This window comes from Dryas octopetala, chromosome 5 (assembly GCF_963921425.1).
Source record: "Dryas octopetala chromosome 5, drDryOcto1.1, whole genome shotgun sequence".
In the NCBI taxonomy this organism is placed as follows: Eukaryota; Viridiplantae; Streptophyta; class Magnoliopsida; order Rosales; family Rosaceae; genus Dryas; species Dryas octopetala.
The window spans coordinates 5,864,050-5,884,568 of NC_141370.1; the positions used below are offsets into that span (position 1 = coordinate 5,864,050).

Genomic DNA, 20,519 nt, shown 5'->3' on the forward strand with positions numbered 1-20,519 from the left:
AAAACAAATTTCATTTCAAAAAGTGGAAACAGTGAGTATATTCTGAAATCTGAATCAAATTTCTTTGGAATATACCTTTTTCCATGCAAAATAAAACACTAAAATCTGAGGGAAACAGAAAAAACAAAGACCCAGAATGCATACATTTGAATCTAGTTTACATTTTGTTTTTGGCAGAGAAAAATTAGGGGCCCAAAACCAAAATAAGGAAAGTGGGTTTAATGGAAAGTTGTTGAATCTACTTTCTAATTTAATGAAAACCCAGATATGGAAAGTAGCGTATGAACATTGTTTTGTAAATTTTGGAGGAAATTCAGGTTGGGGGAGATGAAGCAGAGAAAAATAATGTGAAATACAACTTTGTGAAGGAAAAATTGAAGGAAATCTGGAACAGGGGATTGTTTTCAAAGAGGGCTATTACCATCAAAACCCTTGACGCATTTTACAATCTTGGAAGCACAGCCTTCGCAGTGCATGTCAATCTTCAACACCACGGTTATAGGGTTGTCCTTCTTCTTGTCACCGCCATCGCCGCCCTTCTTCTTGTCGCCGCCTTCGTTGTTGCTGTTGTTGTTCTTCTTCTTCTGCATTAACCCAAAAACAAACACAAACTCATTAGCCATAGAGATTGAGAGAGAGAGAGTAGTACAGAAATAGATGGAGATGGAGGAATTGACTGCGGTTGACTCACCGCGCCCATTGTGAGTTTTTCTGGGTTGATTTTTGTTTTGTGTTATGAGTGAGTTGAAATCGGAGAGGGAGTGGAACTGTGGAAGACGTGGAGAGAATGAGTGTAGGGGGAGGGGGAGGGGGAGGGGGAGGGAGGGAGGGGTTGAGGGGCTAGGTGGGTTGGGTGGAGGGGCTGGCTGGGGGAAGGTTGGAGAAGAAGAAGAAGAAAAAAAAAAACAGGGGAAGGGGGGGTGTGAACAAGAGAAAAAAGAGAGGGAAAGAAGGGAGGGGGTTTATTGTCTTTTTTTTTTTGAGTTTTTTTTTTTTCTAATAGGGGTGTGCAAAAAGAAAAAAAAGGGTGTGCAAATAGTAGCTCCCTTTTTTTAACCCACTATTTGTAGTAGAAGTTTGAGCCCAAACCCACTAATCAGAAACCTATGATAAGGCCCAACACTCAATAATCAATTAATCCAAAACCTAAGAGAAGTCCAAACCCAATATTTGTAGTCTTCTAACTCTGTCTCTTTGTCGCTCAGTCTCTTCTATTTTGCCCAAACACCAGACGAGAGAGAGAGAGAGAGAGAGAGAGAGAGAGAGAGAGAATTAAGAATTGTTTTCCCCTACTTGCTGCATCCAAAACTAAATCACAAGAGAGAAAGAGGAGAAACAGTCACAAGCTCACAGTCATAAGCTCACAGCTGATGATTGAAGGTTCCTGCTAAAAGTTTGGGTGCCGAAACTCTCATAAATTAGTGCAATTTATAGAGAGTTTTAGTTTGGGATCCCTTTTGGGTTGTCAGTAGGCTGTGTATTCAAAGACTCCACAATAGGGGTTGATTCACATACTCAACAGTATGTAGGATGGGATGTTAAGGTATGTCATATTCTTCTTTTTCATTTATTATATTCTAATGTTAATTCATTGATCAGTTTTCTGAATTAGTAGTTGGGTATGGAAAATTAGGGTTATTTTGGCTTAATTCTCATTCTTCCCTTTTTATTCAATTTTTTTCCTCTGAATATCGGTGCAATATCGGGGATTTCCAATATTTGTAGAAAATATGATCGGGGAAATATCAGGGATACGGGTTTTGCTTCACCCTCCCTATCGGTATCGCCGACGACATTCCAAAATGTCGGCCGATATTTTGAACAGTTGCCAAAGATATGAACTTTTCAATTTGCTGATTTGGTATTTGAATTATGAGTATCTGATTTTATTTTCTCTGTGTTTTTGTTTTCTTTTGTAGATTTGGATTGTGGGTTGTTGATTTGGTAAAGCTAAGATTTTTGTGAAGAAAAAAGGGGATCTGGGTCTTTGATTTCATTGATCAATGGCAGCTCTTGTGCCTCCTCCAGGGGCACCTAGGCCCAATACCAGTAACACCCCAACACCCCCTAATTACAACCCTAACAATGCTCAAAGAAACCCTGATTCATTCGCTGATAATATGCAGAACTTGAATCTTAATAGGCAGCAGCCTGCCATGCCCAATTCTGCCCCTAGACCATCCCCTTTTGGACAGCCATCACCTTTTCATTCATCAGGCTCTCCTGCTGGGGCTCCTGCTGCATCACCGCCGTTTCCTCGGCCTGGCCCTCCCCCAGCTGCACTTTCGAGACCTGCAGCACCTCGATCAGGACCCCCACAAGCAACATTACCCCCTGCCACCACCCTGGTAAGACCCACTGGGCCACCTGTTGGCCAGCCTTCACCTTTTGTGTCTAGACCGCCTCCTGGGTCTTTGCCCCCTATGGGCGGGGTAGCTCCTTCATCTGGGCCACCTTCTAGTCCTTTCCAGACAACGGGTTTACCGAGTGGTCCGGTTCCAACGCTGCCACCAGCATCAGGTCCTCGCCCAGGTCCCGGGTCTTTCCCTTTGGCTAGTGGTCAGATCATGCCCCCTACGAATGCACCACCGGGTAGAATGATGAGTAATGGGCCACCAATGTTTTCTTCTGGGGCTATGCCGGGTGGGTCCCGTTTCCCTCCGACTGGAAATGCACCTCAACCGTCTGTTGGACCTCTGCCAACAGCAGTGGCTCCTGCTCGAACTCCAACCATGCACTCTGTGCTGGGTGGTCCAGCAGTTAGTGCTCCACGAGGCCCTACTGCTCAACAAGCACCACCATTTTCGGCAGCATCTCAAAGCATGCGGCCACCTCCAGGTTCTCCCTATGGCTCACAGGCATGGCCAATGCAACAAGGGCAGGTGAGTAATATATCATCACTTGTATTCCTTGTTTTGTTTTTGGATTATTATTGATATATCTAACATCATATTTTCGTTAAGCTGACTGATAAAATAAAAAAGAAGTGGGCATATAATATATAAAGCTAAGTATATCTCCTATAAAAGAAATCTTATAAAATAAAATTTTCCTATAAAAGAAAGAACTAAGGTATAATGTTAATTATTCATTTATTGATTCTTTCAGTAGTGTTTGGAACTTTTCCTATTCAAGACCAACGTATTCCAATATAAGATTACTGAAACTAGATTCCACCTCAAGATTGTTTCAAGTGGCTGAAACTATGTATGATTTAAATTATCTGTTTTCCATTCCATGCAAAGAACTTAGTATCTGATGTGTAATGCAGGAGCCAAGTTCAAAGTATTTTAAATCAGTCCATCCAAGTTCCAAGCACCACATGAAGAGTCTTTTTTTTATTTAATGAATGCAATTTACACATGAAGAGTCTCTTTATGTCACCTGTTCAAGGCATTAAGTTTTATGAGTTATGTCTCTTAGAATTCCTAGGTGTATTAATGTGGGTCTTATTGTTCATGTATCAATGCTCTATAAAAGGGCTGGTTTGTAGCATTTGAGAGAAGTTTATGGTGAAAATTCTGGTGTGTGTGAAGCACAAGTTGACTTGGAGTGATTCCAAGCCACCTTCGCTGAGATGCTGAAGGCCGGTGTGAAGACGGAATTTTCTATTTTTCTGTTGGAGTGATTCCAATACACCTTTGGTGAAATGCCAAAGGCCGGAGTGAGTCCGGATCTATCTTCTCTTTCCATATTCTTTACTATTGTCCTACATCAGTTTCCGGAGTGAATCTGGAGCTCTATCTTACTCTTACTATTGTCCTACATCAATGTGTGTGAACTATAATGTATAAAAGTGTATGGCAACTTGCTCGTACACACTCATGTCATGTACAACTTAGTAGCTCATGGGTGTGCGCTTAAAAGTGCACACTAGTGTGCACTACTGTGTACAACTGAAAGCTTATCATCACAATCCTCTGCCCTATTTTTAAGTGAAGCAAACTCTTACTAGTGGATGCTTTCAAGTTTTTAAGTGAGAGCATTTATAATACAAAAATATCATCAGCCCTTCTAACTGATACTTGTAGCATCAATATTAGTTATTTCCTATAATATACCATCTAAAACATTATGATTTCACATGTTCAAGCATATTATTGCAACTTATAACCTTATCTTTATGAGTATTCTTGTTTTCTTCTTAGGGTTTTTTTTTTTTTTTTTTTTTTTTTTTTTTTTTCTGTTTTAAATTACTAGGATAACCTAAATTTCAATTTTCTTTCCATTATGGTGGACAATTGTTGTACTGATATAGGGAGAAAATGATGAATCCATGAATTCATTTCTTCTTATTTTGATTTTGATTTTGAAATATTTGAATTGCCTTAGGTGGCTCCCCCTGCACAATTTCCTGGTTCTGCTCAACCACCTAGAATGTTTGGAATGCCACCACCACCACTACCAAATCAGTCCATGACTACCATCTCACCTGCTGTCGGTCAAACTGGAGCTCCTTTGTCTGGGTCATCAAAGATCGATCCCAATCAAATTCCCCGGCCTGTACCAAGTTCTTCGGTTCTCCTGCATGAAACTCGTCATGGAGCTCAGGCAAATTCACCTCCGGTATTTCTTCATCCATGACTTTTCTACTTTTTTCCTCCCACTACTAATGCAATTTCACTTGTATTGTCACTGCACATATTCATGCTGCAAAGTAATATTAAGACAGGTAAAGACTGGATATTGTCTATCATTTATTTTCTTTTGATTGCTTTATTATTTTGAAGCCTGCTACAAGTGATTATATTGTAAGAGACACTGGGAATTGCAGTCCACGTTACATGAGGTGCACTATCAATCAGGTTGGGTCTAACTTTCATGGATTGGCTACTTTTTCTGTTTATTATTGTACTTAAACACTTTTGGATCTCAATTCAATGGAGTGTTTCATTTTTTTAATAAATTTATTTATTTATGTTGTTGTGTTTTTTCAATTTACCAGATACCGTGCACTTCTGATCTTTTGACAACATCAGGGATGCCATTAGCTTTGCTGGCGGAACCTTTTGCCCTTCCTCATCCATCCGAGGAACCAATCCAAGTAATTCATGATTTATTTTTTCCTCCATATACAACATTACCGGTCATTGTAGATATAATAATTTACCTTTATTTGCTTTTTTCTTCTAAAAAAAAGGTTCATTTCTTAGTCAATTTGTGAATCATGATTTCAATTTTCTTAATAAGAAACGAAGAATTTATTAGAATAAAGTCAGTAAGGTACAGTATCATTGTCCAGCGGTGGACAATAATAAATCCACCAACAAAACAGAACATAGAAACTATCGTATCCTTCTAATTACTCTTAATTACACAGAAAGCTGACCAATTTCGATGTCATTTAAACTTCTTCAGAAATTAAAACTCTAGCCTAATAAATAGGGGATAAGACTGACAAGTTGGAACATTATGTGTAGATGACAATCTATAAAGGTGCAAAAAAAAATAAACACAAAGGTAATTACCCAACCCATTAATCTTCCCAAAATCTAATTCTCTCCCCCTTCCCCACGACAAGATGAAGATTGTGAGAAAAAGAATCAATTTCCTATGAATTTTATTTCCAAGGGCTTTGATTTGAGCCTTTGGACACTGCATTGGAATCCCACCCGCTAGCATCCATATCTACTCATATGACAGCAAGTCATATGACTTCTCTTTCATAGGAAACCTTATAAAGCCAAATTTCCCTTAATCAAATTTCCAACTCCTAATCCTCCTTTTGCTCTAGGTTAGCTACAATTCACGCTTCATCTAATGCTTTTTTTCCCCTATAATTGACCCTCCTATAAGCTATATTCTTATTGTTTTTCAGCTTTGTCGATTAAAAAATTAAATGTCACATCTCATATAACGTTTGGTAGTTGAAAGTTGAAACTCTTTCTCTTGAAGTGGTTGTAAACTCTACCATAATTATCTCTAACTTGTGTTGGGATAAATTCCAAAATTTAATTGCATCTTTGTTTTTAATCAATTAAGCAATCAAAAGATGCATCGAGCCATAATTTTATTACTGAATCTTTTTGTAATAGGTTGTGGATTTTGGTGAAAGTGGTCCTGTTCGATGTTCTCGTTGCAAAGGCTACATAAATCCTTTCGTGAAGTTCATTGACCAAGGCAGACAATTCATCTGTAATTTGTGTGGTGAGTAAGATTTCTCTCTGTATTTGTATATTGTTTATGTAATCTGTTCATTTCAGTTTATGTAACACTACAAATTTGGTGGTGTCATACTTATACAAAGCAGCCTTTTTGTCCTTTATTTGTTTTTTTTTTTTTCTTTTGGTTTCGTTTGTTTGTTGTGTAACTGTTGTATTTGGTTTGTAAGTTATTGAAATTCTTATCTGTGATATAAAACATGGTGTGGAAACGTTGTAGCTTTTCAAGCAATCTTTATAGATGTTGTACTGATTTTACAAGGTCATGTTCTAACAGTTGTACATTCTTGAGAGTACGTAATTTATCATTCCTGTTTTTGTTCTAGGCATCTTGAAGACTTTAGACTGTGGATTAAGATGAAATATGCAATATGTATATTTATGTAAAAGTTTTTAAAGCGTTGACCTTACAGCGTATGCCATTTCTTCTGCAGGATTTACTGATGAGACTCCTCGTGACTACCACTGCAATCTAGGTCCAGATGGTAGACGTAGAGATGCTGATGATAGGCCTGAGCTATGTAGAGGAACAGTCGAATTTGTTGCTTCAAAAGAATACATGGTTGGTTGATTTATGAGATCTGCATTTTTTATTAAAATCTGATTACCATGTTTTCTTCTCCAGTATAGCCCTTTTCTGTAACAATGAAAATGCAAGAAATTCCTGGCATGTTGGGGCACCTGCCAATGGTCTTTGCCTATATTCCAGTGCAAACCTTCTATTACTTTTGGACTTTCTTTATGTCCACAAAAGCCTTGCTTCCACCTTCTCTCTCTCTCTCTCTCTCTCTCTCTCTCTCTCTCTCTCTCTCTATATATATATATATATATTATCTTCTCTCTAGGTGAAGAGACTAGCTGAACTTCGCTTACATCGTTCTAACATTGAACAGTTTCATGCCCAAACACCGTATTCATAGTTATATTATATGTCTTACTTAACATGGAAACAGAAAGAATGAATATGTTAACACTTTATTTTTCATTTTTTTCGATATAGAGTTTTGCATGACAGAAGTGTTGCCTATTCTGTTGTTTACGTTATCCACTAATGTACATTTGCTTTTGAAACCCAATTAGAAGGGGTTTTTCCTATCATTTGTTTGTTTCAAAAAGTTTTTTGAACAAATGAACTACTTTTGCGTACTTCATTAGAGTTGTAATTCTTTTATCTGGTCTTCTCTTTATCACCTCATTTTTTGTTATTTGGCTTTTATAATATTAGGTGCGTGATCCCATGCCAGCTGTTTACTTCTTCCTCATCGATGTATCCATGAATGCCATACAAACTGGTGCAACTGCTGCAGCTTGCAGTGCAATCAATCAAGTTATTGCTGATCTTCCTGTGAGTCCTTTTGTCTATATGCTAAATCTTTTTTATTTTTTTCCTATACAGCATGTGATTGTGCTGCCTCTGATGTTGTATTGGCCTGATGATGGTCTGTCTATGCATTTAGTGTCAGATTGCTTGCTTTGCTTTGGGTTCCTTGTCAAAATCCTTTAAGAACATTCCTTTTAGTGTAATTCTCCTTGATTGAAGGGGGGGTTTGTTATGAGTGCCTTTCGGGCCTTGGTCTTTTTTTTGCTGTTACGTGTGTAAGTTTGGATTATTGCTCATGAGAAGATTAATATATGTGATATGGTTCAAAGGAGGCGGCCTTCCTTTTCTCTTGGGGGGGATTTTGTTATGAGTGCCTTTCGGGCCTTGGTCTTTTTGTTGCTGTTTTAGTTGTTTGATATGTGTGTAAGTTTGGATTATTGCTTATGGGAAGATTAATATATGTGATATGGTTCAAAGGAGGCGGCCTTTCTTTTCTATATGGGGCCATTGGTGTATAATGTACAGGAATGAGGCTGAGAGTTTGGACCATCTGTTTCTTCACTGCCCAGTGGCTTCTTCATTATGGTCTCGATTGTTCCAGGAGGTGCATTTAAGTTGGGATATTCCTGCTTCCTGCAATTCTTTGTAATGTGCAAATTTTAAATTTTTTGAGGCAAGAAAAGGGGTGTGGATCTTTGAGGATGCTAAGGGGGTGGAGTTGAATCAGTTATGGGAAAGTGTTTGTTTTTTGGCGTCTTTATGAGCATCTGTTTCTTCAGAATTTAGGGAGTCATATTTTTCTGGAATATTTTCAGATTGGGGATTGGGGAGCATCAGTGTTATAGTGGATGTAGATGAGGGGTTTAACGTATGTCTCTTCTGTGTTGTTTGTAGTTCGCTTTTTTCCTAATATAATATGTTTCTTATAAAAAAAGAACGCTTAGACATAATGAACTGCATTTACATGTGTCCTTTTTCTTTTCCCCCTTAGTCTTTAATGTCGAGTTTTCCCCCTTAGTCTTTTGTGAATCTTATTGATTCTATGTTTACATGTTTCTATTGTTTCTATGCATTTACATGTTGTGTTAAAGTACTGCATATCTGCTCTTGTTGGATTTCTGAATCTTATTGTTTGTATGTTTAGTGAATGGCATTTTGATTGACTGGCTGATGTAGCAGATAAGCACAAAGTTGGAGTTTATTTCACTAACGTTGATTAATTTTTTCATTTATTATTGACAAGAATTCATGTGGCTGACCCCATTTGATTAGGAAAAGGGCAAGGATTGTAATTGAGATGATGACCATTTGATATTAACTAGAGTTCATTTGCTTACGTATTCAATTGCATGTACAATTTGTTTCTTCATATTTCATTCCTTGTAACCTAAGGGCTAAGGCCTGTTGTGACAAGATATATGTTTCTATGTATTTCAGATATGTATGTGTGTGTGTATATGTATGTTTTTTCATGAGAATGTATGTATGCATATTTTCTTGGTTCATTTCCCCAAGGCATTATAGTCCTTAGTCATACTTTTAAATGAAACAACAACAGTTAGAATTATAGATGACTCATGTGTTGATGCATTTATTGTTGCAGGAAGGTCCTCGAACAATGGTGGGAATTGCAACATTTGACTCAACGATCCATTTTTACAATTTGAAACGTGCACTGCAGCAGGTCAATATGAGTTATTTTTTCCATACAAATATAGTAGGTCAATAGACCTATACTATTATAATTCTATATAACTTGCTCCTAGGAAATCTGAAATCTTGAACTGGTTGTCCTAAAAAGTTGGAATTTTTCTCCTGTATTGGTTGTCCTGAAAAGAGGAATGGTGTGATAGCCTGAAAGCTGCAAGGGGGGACAATAGCAGTTAAATAGAGATGCAGTTTCTTAATACTCTGGATTTTGTATTTCTGAAAAGAAAATTTGTAGCCAATTTTTTTTTACTTAAATCTGAACTTTAATTGTTTGAGTTCTATTCCTTTCAGTTTATAGGTTTGGATACCATCTGAACTTTAATGGTTTGGATAGCTTTTACATCTGTTTTCTCTGAACAATTATTTTGCAAAAGTTTAACACTGATTGTGAAGTTCAAAATATGTTTGCAGCCTTTGATGCTTATTGTCCCAGATGTACAAGATGTTTACACTCCTCTGGAGACTGATGTGATTGTTCCGCTTTCTGAGGTTAGCAGCTGTTATTTTTTTTTAGCAGCTGTTATTTTTTTTACCTTTTATGAAATGTAGAGCGTGCGAAGTCTATGAACGTTGATTTTTAACAAGCATCCACAAGTCAATCTGCTCTCATATTTATTGAATTTATACATGCCTCTTATTAAAATTATTTTTTGTTTTGTGAAATTTTAGTGCCGTCAACATTTGGAGCAATTGCTGGAAAGTATTCCAAACATGTTTCAAAATAGTAAAACTGCTGAATCGGCCTTTGGTGCTGCAATCAAGGTATTCCGTATTGTGTGACGCTGTTGTGTGTACTCAACTATTCATGGTGCTTGGAGTATGCTATTTCACTTGGAAATACAGAACATCAGAAGTACAAATGGATATGAAAACAATTCATGGAAACATGCTTTGATATACATAATATGCTTGACACAAGGAAGCTTTATACCAACAACTATGAGTTGGCTATACATGTTGTTTTCGTGCATCTTGTGCCTTCTTAGGTTCTTTTGTCTGATGTGAATTAAATTGAAAGACAAATGCCAGATGCTTTTGAAATTTCATTTTAGTTGAATAACTTGAGGCAAAAAGATATACATGTAATAATTAAAATGATGTGCTAAATAATCCAGATAGTTAATCCAAAATCATTCTTTTGTACACCAAGTCTAATGAATAATCAGAACAGCATAACAGTTTGACTGTGGTTGGTCAACTGGTTGAGCCATTGAGCCCTATCCTTATCATTATTTACGACAGGTTTCCTGACATTGCTTTGACGTGCAAAATGTATTTGAAGTATCTTTATTACCAGGAGCACTTTATGTCTAAACACATTGAGAACATTTAACTGATATGTATTTTTGCTGCTCATTTGTTGCTGTTGTGGCCTCTAGTTGCTACAAGAATCTTGAATTCTGTATGATTTGCACATATATATTTTTTTAAATATGGATTGATATGTGTAAATTCATAGCATATATTTCAATATTCATAGTGTTTCTTCCTTAGGCTGCTTTCTTGGCAATGAAGAGTACTGGAGGGAAACTTATGGTGTTTCAGTCAGGCAAGCTTGTAACCGTATATCTTCTTATGCTGCAACCATTATGTATTTTATCTTTATGAACAAGTCTATATATGATTGCAAAAACAACATGCTTGGAGTTCCAATTGCCTGCTAGTTTAGTGTCCCAAAAAGAAGGAAAAAGATTCTGATTTGTTAAAGGATCTCAGGAGACGGTGGAGAGTTCCATACATGTTAGTAGTGTCATAAGAAGAATTTTTGGAAAATTGCATACTTGTTGCATGAAGCTTCACTCAATAACATTTTGTTGATTTTAAGCCCTTGAGATCTTTGTTCTTTGATGTAAATTAGACCTAGAACTAGAGATGGCTTCCGAAAATTGAAAACAGAAAAAAAAACAATCACTCGCAGCACACACAAACACAAGAGATTTATACTGGTTCGGCAATAAACTTGTGCCTACGTCCAGTTGCGATATCTCCTGAGAGATTCACTGCACTATGGAATAAATTCAGAGATTACAAGGAGTTTTTGGAACCCTAGAATCTAAATCCCCTCTGCAGAATACCCTGAAAAACTCTCAATCACTCGGCTCTCTCTTTGCTGGTGCTTGTGTCGAAGACATTAACTAAAGCCTAGGGCTGCTGCAACCTATTTATAACTCACAGGTTGCAGCTAACACTTATGTTTCAGCTGAGATTCCTAATCCTAGTAGAACTAGGTAATTGGCCTAATTAGCTAATTCTAATTCCTTGTACAATTAGAAATACTCAGAACTCCTTCCTTAACTAGGAAGACCTTGTGCAAGTCCTCTCAGCATTCCTAAAAACTGTACCCCACCAGGAATAACCCAAACTGCTACTTTCCAGATTTTTGATGAGCCAAACACAACACATTTTTGTTTATTGGTTGAGAATTAACAACCTTTCTAACTAGAAAAAAAAAAAAAAAAAAAAAAAAAACCAACCTAGAAAATATATTTCAAACTTATCAATGGTCCCAGTTATCAAGGAAGCTTTCCCTTCTTCGGTTGGAGTGTGTGCATTCTCACCATGACTTTGGAGTCGTGTCTAAAGTATATAATATTCATGCTATCAATATTTTTCACTTTTATCATTCTTTCTCCTGTATACCATAGACCAATTTCTTTGACATTTACTAGAGATTATTTTGTATGCAAAGCCATTTCCACATTTATCATATTCATTTACTTTTTCAGGATATCTGGTTTCTTGGCATCTCAGAGTATACTAATGCTTTTGTTGTCTGCAGTGTTGGCATCAACTGGAATTGGAGCCCTTTCTGCTAGAGAGGCTGAGGGAAGAGCTAATGTATCTGCAGCTGAGAAGGTACGAATACCCTTCATATTTTGCTCACCATCTGTTTGTTTTTAGAGTATATCACAAGGTATGGTTTCTGCTTTGCCTGTATGAGATTGACATATATTTAGGTGAGAATTGCTCGCTTTTCTCTTGTCAATGCACTAGAGAGGAGGTGGATGCCTCCACTGGATTTTTTCCAGCTATTAAATCTTGCTTTTCAATAACATATATCCTTTTTTAAGAGTTTTTCTCCAATTTCTGAACCCTCAAGAAGATTGGCAAATTAGGTGGCCATGTTGATAGACTTGGGGTGCAATTGACATTTGGGCCTTAGCATTTCTGCTCTGTCATCCAGCTTTGCAGAGTTCATTTGCACATGCCAAATGGAGTTTTTTATATCCCTGTAGATTTTATTATCTGAGGCTCATAAGGAGCATAATTCTGTTGTTGTGTCATTGTCTAAAACATTTGACACCCCCAAAACATGGTAAATGATGATAATAAGAATGATTATGTTGCTCGGTTTATTATCTTTTGAATAGTCTTTTCCAATGACTGGTCTTGTAGTCTTGGAATCATGTTTGCCTTCTCTAACTGTATTTCAGGAGGCCAATAAATTACTCCAACCAGTAGACAAAACTTTAAAGACAATGGCAATTGAATTGGCTGAATATCAGGTAAACGCTTGGGTAATTTATATCCATATTATTTAACTTATCAATGTGAATTAGGCCGACTGAGATTTCTAGTGGTTATGGTAACTGTTGAGCATAATTTCTTTCATGAAATGTTCCAGGTTTGTGTCGATTTATTTATCACTACCCAGTCATACCTAGACATTGCTTCCATCTCTGTCATCCCAAGAACAACTGGAGGACAGGTACTAACAAATTTTCTTATTTCACTAGTCACTACCCATACATCTGGCATTACAATTACTACCTATTCTGATGTTGTTAATGGTTATCACTTGTAAGCTTTCTTCATTTTTTTTTTTTATCTACATATTCGTATTGAACAATAAAGTTGTAAAATCAGTTTTGAGAAGCATATCATTTACCCATATAGAAGTCTTAACTATATGGATTGCCTTATTTTCCTTGTTACTTTTGTGTTGAGATTTTAATGTTCCATGTTTTACTCAATCTTTCAGGTTTACTATTATTACCCCTTCTCAGCTCTTTCCGATCCTGCAAAGCTCTACAATGATCTTAGATGGAATGTCACAAGGCCCCAAGGTTTTGAGGCGGTGATGCGTGTGAGATGCAGTCAGGTAATTTAATTGACCAGCCTCTTTCTCCACTAATGTATGAGATTTGCTTTTTGTTCCTAAATTGATTATACTAGTAAGATAATTTTGTTTTCATCATTGTAGGGCATTCAAGTTCAAGAGTACTATGGAAGCTTCTGCAAACGCATCCCTACAGATGTTGACCTACCTGGGGTTTGTACATATTCTACAAATATCTGTTTACCATCACAATTATAATATGATTCTTACTTATTATTTATCTTCCGTGGAAGTAGAATGCGCCAATGCGGCCCAACTGCTGGTTATGTTGACCCACAATAACACTAAAAATGAAGATTTAACAATCTGAATGGCCAAAAAAAAAACAATTTGATTCTTGCTGCTTAACAGCCTTAACCATAGCCCATTTATATAATTATGTATTTTCTGATTTTCATTATCCTTTTGCAGTCTGTCTGTCTGTCTGTCTGTCTGTCTCTCTCTCTCTCTCTCTCTCTCTCTCTCTCTCTCCTCTCATCTTCTTCACAATCTGAAAACAAAGCTAGCTCTTGCTGCTTAACCTTATCTAGAATACCTAATTATCTGTTTTCTGATTTTCATTCTGTTGCAGTAATTGCACTATCTCTCTCTCTCTCTCTCTCTCTCTCTCTCTCTCTCTCTCTCTCTCTCTCTCTCTCTCTCTCTCTCTCTCTCTCTCTCTCTCTCTCTCTCTCTCTCTCTCTCTCTCTCTCTCTCTCTTTTTTCTTTTTAGTTTGGTGGCAGTGGCTCTATTACTGTCTGTTGAAATCTTAACCAATCCCTTCTATTATGCAGATTGACTGTGACAAAACTATTATGGTGACCTTAAAGCATGATGATAAATTACAGGATGGCTCAGAATGTGCTTTCCAGGTAACTTTTAATTTCTCTGCTCTCTCCAGCTATTATACTATCTTGTGAGCTTTTCCTTGTATCTGTTATTACTGAGTTGATGACATTACCTATCTCTGTAATTATATATTTATTTCATTGTTTAATCATATTTATATTTTTCAAGTGTGCTCTGTTATACACAACTGTGTATGGCCAACGGAGAATTCGAGTTACAACTTTGTCTCTGCCATGCACTAGTATGTTAAGTAATTTGTTTCGTGCTGCTGACTTGGACACTCAATTCGCATGTTTCATGAAGCAAGGTATACAATTCTATGCTATTCTTCTTTGTTGCTCTCTTCTCTTATTGTATGCTAATCATCCCCATTTCTAATGATTGTTTTCCTCAATTAAATCCAGTGATTAAAATTGTGAATTTTTTTATGACAATCACTATTTAACATCAATTTTTATCATTCACATCTGACAGATAGAAATACAGATGTAAAATCATCTTCTCTGTGCTCCTTTTCATTCACTTGCTGCATCATGCTAATTTATAATTGTTTAGGAATGGAGTTGTGACATTATGTCAAATTTCATTTGAAAGAGTTCTGACAATAAGTCCTTTTTGTATATCATCTGTAGCGGCGAATGAAATTCCTTCAAGTCCCCTCTTGCGTGTACGGGAACAAGTGACAAATCTTTGTATCAGCAGTTTGCTTTCATATCGTAAATTCTGTGCTACTGTATCCTCATCTGGACAGCTTATTCTTCCAGAAGCACTGAAGCTCCTGCCTCTATATACCCTTGGTATATTTCTTACTGACTTATATGAATGCACGTTTTTGCTTATATATCTGTTTTGATATATAAAAATGTCTTTTGTTGCATCTACTTACTGCTGTTAAACACTACTGTGCGGCTAATAAATCTTGTGTAGAGCATATAACACCATATTCTTTTACCCTTGTATTTGAGCTAATTTATAGGGTTGAATTATCATGTCATTGATATGTTTTACTTGGGTGTTTTCCTTGGGTCGAATAAGCGTTACTTGGTTTACTGTTCCTTTTTCTTAAAATTCCCTTTTACTTGATAACTCAAAGTCCGACAAACTGCAGAACTATTCTCATAATTTCTTGGTTGGTTGCATTTTCTGTTCTGATTAATACTATGTTATTAAAGAAAAGCATATTCCTCTTCCCTTACGCAGACATATTGCACATAGTATATCAGTCAGCTTCCTAGAGAAAGTTTGTACATATGTTGATAAATTTCATGCTTTTTTTTTTTTTTTTCAGCATTAATCAAAAGTACGGGACTACGAGCTGATGGAAGAATAGATGAGCGGTCTTTCTGGATCAACCATGTTTCCTCCCTTTCTGTACCTTTGGCAGTTCCACTAGTGTACCCCAGGATGGTGGCTATCCATTATCTCGATTCGAAAAAGGTGTGTCATTTGACTTCTCGTTCAATTCTTTGAAAATTTGCATTTTAAATAACTGGTAGCTTCCTGTTAATTGATAGGACGATGACAATTCTCTTATTCCTCCGGTGATTCCGCTTTCTAGCGAACACGTGAGTGATGAGGGGATTTATCTTCTCGAGAATGGTGAGGACTGTTTAATATATATTGGGAACTTGGTGGATTCTGGCATTTTGCAACAACTATTTGGAATCACCTCTGCTGATGAACTTCCTAATCAGGTAGCCTTAACTTCGTTTTTTTGGGTACATATCTTATTCCTGACATTATTGTCCTTAATTGGAACAAAATGTAAATTACTATCTTAGCCTCAAGCCTCAGGTGTCAAGCATCTGTACTTGACTCCTGGGGACCTGTTTAGGTTTACTAGAATGCATGGGGCTGAGTGCTTTATTTCATACTGCCTTACTGTTTCATTAATGATTTTGGTTATATGTTATTTGATTGTCAAGATTTTGCTAAATGAGGAATCTGTAATTTCTGTGCATTGGTAGAATTTATTTTCTTAGATAATTTCTCGCTGTACAACTTATTGTTGTATAACTTGTGAGTTTGCTCCCCCAGTATGTGCTGCAGCAGTATGATAATCCATTATCAAAGAAGCTGAATGATGTGGTAAATGAAATACGGCGCCAGAGATGTTCCTACCTCCGGTATGATATTTTTTCTGTTATTGATTTCTTATTCCCAAGGAAGAAATGAATTCGAGCATTTGAATTCAGTTTTTGATGTTTTCATCTAAAGCAATTATTTCTAATTTGTCTTGTTTTTCGTGCAGCTTAAAATTGTGTAAGAAAGGAGATCCATCAGGTAAGGGCTTAAATACTTAACTACCTAACATGGTTTTTTATTAGAAAGGAATTAAAATATTATTATTAATTGATTTGATTATGTTCTGTATTTTTTTTGCCCTGCAGGGATTTTGTTCTTCTCATATATGGTCGAAGACCAGAGTCCCAGTGGCCCCTCCTATGTTGAGTTTCTGGTACATGTCCACCGGCAAATACAGATAAAAATGGCATCATGACTGCTTATACTACTTCCGTTTGGATTACAAGTTTTGAGCAACCTGTTGCTAGAAGAGTACACATGCCGGGGCCGAATATGAATATAAGTTATAGGATACTAATGTATTTGCATTTGTATCACTTGTAAAAATATTTTTTCTTTTCTTCTATTTTATTCTTCTCATGAACATTATAGAGATTCTCAATAAATTAAATCAAATATCACTTAACTCAATCTCACAAGATCATTTAGATATTTGATCTTTATGGTTTTGAGTAATAAGAGTTTATTTTTCTTTTGTATTTTAGTGATTAATATATTGCTTTTGTATTTTTGTTAAGAGCGAGTTTATTTGAATTCAAATTTTTTTGTATCTTATTCTTGACCCAATTTTTTCCCATATATACACTTGCAAAAAACTGCATCCATTTGTGATTTATTCTTGTAATTTCTTTTGTTTTAAAAATCAGATCTCTTTCCATGGCCAATAAAAAAAAGAATCAGATCTCTTCAAAGCCCATTTTTTGTATTTTAAAACTCTCTTGACCTAAATACTAATAGTAATGTAAAACATTTAGCCTGGGAATAAGTCTATTTGCACTCTAGGATTGTCCACTTGTAAGCCAAGTCCATAAGTCCAGGCAATTTCGAAAACTTTTCCAAAAAACAAAATGTATAAAATTGGATCAAACAAGAAAATTAATATGACATAAAGAGTCAAAACAATTCGAAATGAGGATTAGTGCAACAAATATGTAAAATTTAACCAATAATCATTTGGTTTAGTAGATGACAACAAGTCTTTCTTTGTTGAACTAGATCTGAGTTCAAAATCCTTGGACATTTGATGATTAAGAAAAAAATATATAAAACCTAATATTCCAATAATAATTTTTTAACATGCATATAATAAATAAATTCTAATTGTAAAAATCTTGATGAATACACAAAGTTCTTATGAATATATTTTGGAGGTGTAGTGTCACTCAAAGAATGTGACATACTATTCATAATAATTATATGTAGATTTAGTATATGTATAATGTATACAACTTGATAATTTCATACTACTTTTTTAAATAATGAAAAGGAAAGGACATTAACTTTTAGAAACTATTGAGATTATATGTCAATTATTTTGAGATATTGGTGAAAATTGAATTAGTTATGTTTTGGCATCACCAAACATTAAAAAAAAAAAAAAAAAAAAAAAAAGTAGATGCTTGCTATGCATATATGCAAGCTGGGATCCCATTGTTATGAAAGGGAAAGACACAGAGATAGAGAGGAGAGAGAAAGAGAATGGGGGAAATGATGGTTAGTGTCTTCAGTGAGAGGCTGTTGGTGAGGATGAGTAGCGTTCTTGATTTGTATTTTTTATTTTTTTGTTTTTTCAATTTTATCAAAAGTGAATTCATAAAATTTTAATATATTAAGAGGAAATAGATTTTCTAAATTTAGAGAGAAAGCACAATTGATTTTCTTATATGTGAAAAGCAAGCACAATTGATTTTTGCTACGTATATGTAAAATTTCAAATTATTAGCTAAAGAAAATGCAATGAATTGTGATTCATGTCATGGTTAAAGGAAGGTTGAAAACAAAGCGCAAATATGCTCTGCACAATCGAAGATCCTCCGCACAAAAAATAGACCGCAAAATCAGTTGTCTTCTTCCCCTATATTTAGGCCATGTCAGCAAAACCATGTCTAAGCTTGGTATGGTGGCCAAACTATTTGCTTCCGCATGATACCTTAGGCACGGCTAAAAGACCCTAAAACTATAAAAAAAATGATCCACCAAAATGTTGTTCGTATGCTGAGAGAACCATCTCAACCTTCTATTTGGCCTTGTCCCCAACCTTTGAAGAGCTTCAATAGGTGTCCCTAATCTAGTGAAACAAGGCCTGTGTTCTTAAACAGTCCACAACCGAAAGAGCTCCCACATAGAGTAAATTTGTGTTGTGTGTCCAAAAACCCAATGTGAGCAGAATACCATTAGAAAGAGCCATTAGTTCATTATGGATGGAGAGTAATATAGGTTTGTTAAAACTGCAGTTTACATTCACAGTAATAAATACAATAATAAATTATAAACAAGTCCTGTTTTTTTAAAAATTTTACCCTAAATCCAGCCAAATAAAAAGTCTAGCACAATCTATCAGTGTAAGCACGCGTGGAGATGAAAAAAATACACTACCGAGCGCTTGACATGATACTGAGGGCTCGGTAGCCTGTCGAGTACTCGGTGGATGCATATACATTTGCACGTTTTTGGGTTGCAGATGCATCTTTTTAATATGCAAATGCCTTTTTTCAGGTTGCAAATGACATGTTTTAGGTTATAAAAGCAGGTTTTAGGTTGTAGTTGTAGTTGTAGCTTTCAGATGTAGGATAGGTTGCGCAGATGCATTTGCCGAACAATCGATGGACAGTTTGCGCTTCTACTTAATTTTGGGGCCGCCTGAGGTTTAAATTAAATTTATTTCTCATTTTGGATTTCTAATTACAGTAGCCCAAATACAAAGCTTTTTATTGAATTTAATTTTATGTTGTTCTCAACCCTATTCTTTTAAGGTTGTTAAATATTGTACTGTGTGAACACTAGATTGGATCCTCTCCTAACCTTGCTAAGCTTTTTATCATAAGATGACATGTGTGCATTTTAAAATCCTATGGTCTACAATCGTTCAAGGCTTTGTCTTTCATTTAATTTGTAAAACATGAGTTTAACTTCAAAAAAAAAAATATTAAAAACAGAAACTTGAAAGAGCCCGTTTGGTATCCTATTCAATTTTTTTTTTTTTCAAAATGAAGATTTTTTTTTGTGAGTTTTCAAAATCAATTTTTAAAACATGAAAACTTGTTTGATATGAAATTTGAAAACAATTTTAAAAATGATGGTAATTAAGGAAGAAATAAGTGTAAAAAAAAAAAAAAAAAAAGAGAAAAACTATGTTTTATAATTTTTTTAAAAATGCCTGTTTTTTACTTTTTTTTTTTTTTTTAAACAACATGTTTTTTGTTTTTTGTTTTTTGTTTGTGAAAAAAAAAAAGGTCTTTGAATAGGATACCAAACAAGCCTGAGTTTTCTCCTGGGAACCAACCCGTTGGCAGCCATGGTTTGTCTGTATATGTAGGCTCTCTCTCTCTCTCTCTCTCTCTCTCTCTCTCTCTCTCTCTCTCTCAGTTACTGTTATATAAGGAGGCCATAGACGTCTTACTTAATAACTCTCTGATCTGATCTCTCTCCATATATCTCACACTATAGTTTCCAGCCATTTGAATGATCGAATTGAAAGCATATGGCGATATGGTCACCATGGCAGATAAAAGTGTCTCTCTCTCTGAAAGAGCAACCAAGTCCAAACAAGGAAATGGCCAAAGAATTGAAAGATCAACCAAACAACCAAGACAACAGGAAAAAAAAAAATTGTACACAGCTCAAATTATAAATTGCAAAGGAGAGAGTCATCTATATTGTCCATAGTTTTTTGTCTCTTAATTATAAACTTGCAGAGAAAAAAAAAAACAACTATTGTAGACAAAGAAAGGATTTTGGAGGAGATAAAATCATTTTCAAAAAAGAAAAAAAAAATTCAGAAGTTTTTTCTCTCACATTTCTTATTCTTTTAATTATTATTTTTTTAAGTTATAGCCCCAAATCAATGTGAACCATGAGATCTTATAATTAACATATAACACTTCATAATTAAAAGATTAGTTAGGTTAGAAGAGGATCCAAATTCGACAAACATGATAATCTTTGTAAGTTATGGTTGGAGAAAGAGAAATGTATAAACAAGCTGGTTGCTCTGTAAATATTTGAGCTTATACTTTTGTGATTTGACTCTCACTCTCTCTCCACCATCTAATGAGAAGTGAAGGAGATAAAAAT

General features: G+C 35.6%; 2 protein-coding genes across 2 annotated transcripts in view; one reads left to right on the plus strand and one right to left on the minus strand.

Annotated features, from left to right (window-relative positions):
- LOC147283767 (uncharacterized) overlaps positions 1 to 792 on the minus strand; it is a 3,224-nt gene extending 2,432 nt beyond the window's left edge. Inside the window, exons 1-2 of the mRNA XM_086245585.1 lie at positions 692 to 792; positions 422 to 584 (exon numbers count right to left, since the gene is read on the minus strand). Of these exons, the coding sequence (XP_086101711.1) occupies positions 422 to 584; positions 692 to 700 (172 nt within the window). The 5' untranslated portion in view covers positions 701 to 792. The remainder of the gene's footprint in view (positions 1 to 421; positions 585 to 691) is intronic.
- A 453-nt stretch (positions 793 to 1,245) lies between these two features.
- On the plus strand, positions 1,246 to 16,962 carry LOC147283768 (protein transport protein SEC24 C-like). Its single transcript, XM_086243470.1, has 25 exons — positions 1,246 to 1,543; positions 1,920 to 2,882; positions 4,333 to 4,566; positions 4,731 to 4,805; positions 4,946 to 5,044; positions 6,036 to 6,147; positions 6,596 to 6,723; positions 7,387 to 7,506; positions 9,086 to 9,166; positions 9,604 to 9,681; positions 9,862 to 9,954; positions 10,687 to 10,741; positions 11,972 to 12,048; positions 12,627 to 12,698; positions 12,818 to 12,901; positions 13,175 to 13,294; positions 13,397 to 13,465; positions 14,087 to 14,164; positions 14,310 to 14,448; positions 14,774 to 14,938; positions 15,430 to 15,578; positions 15,656 to 15,835; positions 16,179 to 16,267; positions 16,393 to 16,424; positions 16,532 to 16,962. The coding sequence occupies exons 2-25, from the start codon at positions 2,004 to 2,006 to the stop codon at positions 16,639 to 16,641; spliced, it is 3,318 nt and encodes a 1,105-aa protein (XP_086099596.1). The 5' UTR covers positions 1,246 to 1,543; positions 1,920 to 2,003; the 3' UTR covers positions 16,642 to 16,962.
- The last annotated feature ends 3,557 nt before the right edge of the window (positions 16,963 to 20,519 follow it).

Bases quoted from the DNA above. Each gene is read 5' to 3' on its own strand.
- LOC147283768 (XM_086243470.1), top strand. From the start codon at position 2,004: ATGGCAGCTCTTGTGCCTCCTCCAGGGGCACCTAGGCCCAATACCAGT. The intron at 12,902-13,174 runs GTACTAACAAAT...TCAATCTTTCAG, and splicing joins CAAGAACAACTGGAGGACAG to GTTTACTATTATTACCCCTT. The intron at 16,268-16,392 runs GTATGATATTTT...TTTTTCGTGCAG, and splicing joins CAGAGATGTTCCTACCTCCG to CTTAAAATTGTGTAAGAAAG.